This window comes from Sturnira hondurensis, unplaced genomic scaffold (genome assembly GCF_014824575.4).
Source record: "Sturnira hondurensis isolate 20B ecotype Veracruz unplaced genomic scaffold, ASM1482457v3 Scaffold0008684, whole genome shotgun sequence".
NCBI classification, from domain to species: domain Eukaryota; kingdom Metazoa; phylum Chordata; class Mammalia; order Chiroptera; family Phyllostomidae; genus Sturnira; species Sturnira hondurensis.
Genome location: NW_028081315.1, coordinates 1 through 2,980, shown reverse-complemented (window position 1 = coordinate 2,980; position 2,980 = coordinate 1). Strand labels below are relative to the sequence as shown.

Below are 2,980 nucleotides of genomic sequence, written 5' to 3'. Positions count from 1 at the left end.
TTTACTAGTCATGGAGGAGGCAGGATCTGACTCAGCTTTTCACAGAAGACCCCTCCAGGAGGTGTGGCTTCACCCCACCCCTTCAGTGTGGGCTGCCCTTAGTGACCCGCTTCCCAGAGGACAGAGTGTGGGGGAGGGGAGGGGAGTGACAGTGGACAAGCTGGTCAGCACCACTGCAGCCAGGTGACCCAGGCTTCTGTGAGTAAGTCACGTAGCTCCTGTGCACCCTGGGTATGAGTGGGTGAGACCCCCCAGCCTGTAACCCCAGTGTAATAACCATGAGAAAAACTCAGACAGACCCGAGTTGAAGGACAGCCTGCAGATGCCAGACAAGTACTTCTCAGAACTGTCGAGGTCACCAAACACAAGGAAAGCCAAACACAAGGAAACTGTCATAGCCAAATTGTCACAGCCTGGAGGTGCCTGAGGATGGGGACCTGGGAGAGAAAAAGGACATTGGGGGAAGCTAGCAAAGTCAGAATAAATGGTGCTGTTTAGAAAATAAGAAGACGCTGATATTGGTCCATTAGTTGTGACAAATGTACCACAGCCATTGAAACATTAGCATTTCCCAGGGAGCACTGCGTCTGGGTGCATGGGAAGTCTCTACACCGACTGCAACTTTTCTGTAGATCTCAGCCAGTGTAAAGTAAGAACTTTGTGTGTCGTGTGCATAAATACACACGCCCTGACTTCAGTGGGCTGTGCAAACTGTGGGGGACGAGAGTGAGGTGAAGCCGAGCGGCCCGGGAGCCACGGTGTCCAGGTGAGGGCTGTGGGGGGCTGGGAGCAGCAGAAACGGAGAAAGGAGGGCAGAGCAATCGGGTAAAGTTGCTGGAGCCAGTGGGTTTGTTTTCAATTCCGGTTCACAGTCAGTACGTTTCGTGTCAGTTTCAGGTGTGCAGCGTGGCGCTTAGAGAATCGTGTACTTCACACAGGGTTCCCCGGCTATTCCAGCACCGCCCCGCCCCCGCACCGTCTGCAGTTATGACAGTGTTAGTGACTGTGTTCCTATGCGGCGCATTATGCCCTGTGACTACTCTGTAACTGCTACTCTGTGCTTCTCAATCCCCGCCCCTTCTTCACCCACCCCCAACCCCACACCCCTCTGACAACCACCAGTCTGTCCTCTTTGTGCCAGTGGGCTTAGATACGTACTTGCATTTATATAGTACATAGAAATGTGTACATGTATTTGTATATAAACATATATAGATTTTTTCGTTGCCTATTGAGGAAAAGTAGAGGAGGTGTAGGTTTGAGGTAGCGGGTGGAGACTTCTCTCCCGCCCGACAGCACTGATGGCCCTGACAGAGGCCCACAAACGTGTCGTTCTGGGACAGGTGCGTGCTGGAGACACAGGTGTGGGGAGCACAGCCATAAAGGTGGGTTTAGAGTCTTGAGATTGGAGCAGGCCACCTGGGGAAGGAGCTCAGCAATGGAGCCCGAAGGGGCCTGCAACTGAATCTTCCTGAGTGATACCACTGGGAAGCCCAACCAGGGCGGGCTTTGTGGGTACGCCCCCTGCCCCCCCCGCCCCCCCGCCCCCCCCCCCCCAGTCAGAGTGCGCAGTCCCGGGCCAGGTCTCCTCCCCCATCTCTGTCTTCAGTTCCTGCCCCTGGAGGATGAACGCCTCGCTTGCCCCTGAGCGAGAAATGTGTCTGGGCAGCGTGGGGGCACCAGAGGGCTGGTGCATCACCACCTGGGTGGCCTTCCTGCTCTGTGACGCACAGTCCTCAGCGTAAAAGGCCGCTGCCTGTCCCTGGCAGGGCCAGTCCTGGCCAGGCCCTAGAGTCACATCGAAGGATGGCCGCTCTGCAGCGCCTGGGGGTTTCACTCCGGCACTCCATCCCCGCCTGCCACTCAGGCAATTTCTGCCGCTTCGTCACCAGCGCTCGTGCCCGAGCCAAGTTCTACACAGACCCCGTGGAGGCCGTGAAGGACATCTCCGATGGAACGAAAATCATGGTCGGCGGCTTTGGGGTCTGTGGGATTCCCGAGAACCTGATAGGGGCGCTGCTCAAGACCCGCGTGAAGAACTTGACCGTGGTCAGCAGCAACGTGGGCATGGACCACTTTGGGCTGGGCCTTTTACTAGGGACCAAGCAGGTCACCCGCATCATCTGCTCCTACGTGGGCGAGAACCTGCTCTGTGAGCAGCAGTTCTTGGCCGGAGAGCTGGAACTGGAGATGACGCCCCAGGGCACCCTGGCGGAGCGCATCCGCGCGGGCGGGGCGGGGGTGCCGGCCTTCTACACGCCCACCGCCTACGGGACCCTGGTCCAGGAAGGAGGCGCCCCCATCAGGTACGACCATGACGGCCACATCGCCATCATGAGTCAGCCCAGAGAGGTGAGGGAGTTTCACGGGCAGCACTACCTCTTGGAGCACGCCATCACGGCCGATTTTGCTTTGGTGAAAGGGTGGAAGGCCGACCGTGCGGGGAACGTCATCTTCAGGAAGAGCGCCAGGAATTTCAACGTGCCCATGTGCAAAGCTGCGGAAATCTCAGTGGTGGAGGTTGAAGAGATTGTGGATGTGGGGTCCTTTGCCCCGGAAGACATTCATATCCCCCACATTTATGTAGATCGCGTGATACGGGGGAAGAAGTTTGAGAAAGTGATCGAGCACTTAACCATCCGGAAAGAGGAAGGTGAAGAAGCCAGGTCTTCAGATGACATAAGAACACGAATTATCAAACGGGCAGCTCTGGAATTTGAGGATGGCATGTATGCCAACTTGGGCATAGGAATCCCCCTGCTGGCCAGCAACTACATCAGCCCCAATTTAACTGTTCACCTTCACAGCGAAAATGGAATCCTGGGCCTGGGTCCCTTCCCACTGAAAGAGGACGAGGCGGACGCAGATCTCATCAACGCGGGCAAGCAAACAGTCACCATTCTCCCCGGGGGCTGCTTTTTCTCCAGTGACGACTCGTTTGCCATGATCCGAGGGGGACACCTCCACCTGACCATGCTGG

General features: G+C 56.7%; 1 protein-coding gene across 1 annotated transcript; it reads left to right on the top strand.

Moving 5' to 3' along the window:
• Window positions 1-1,806: 1,806 nt before the first annotated feature.
• On the top strand, window positions 1,807-2,976 carry LOC118993289 (succinyl-CoA:3-ketoacid coenzyme A transferase 2, mitochondrial-like; the record flags this gene model as incomplete). Its single annotated transcript, XM_037055550.1, has 1 exon — window positions 1,807-2,976. A coding segment is annotated over exon 1 (1,170 nt), but the record flags the coding sequence as incomplete, so codon positions are not given.
• Between the last annotated feature and the right edge of the window lie 4 nt (window positions 2,977-2,980).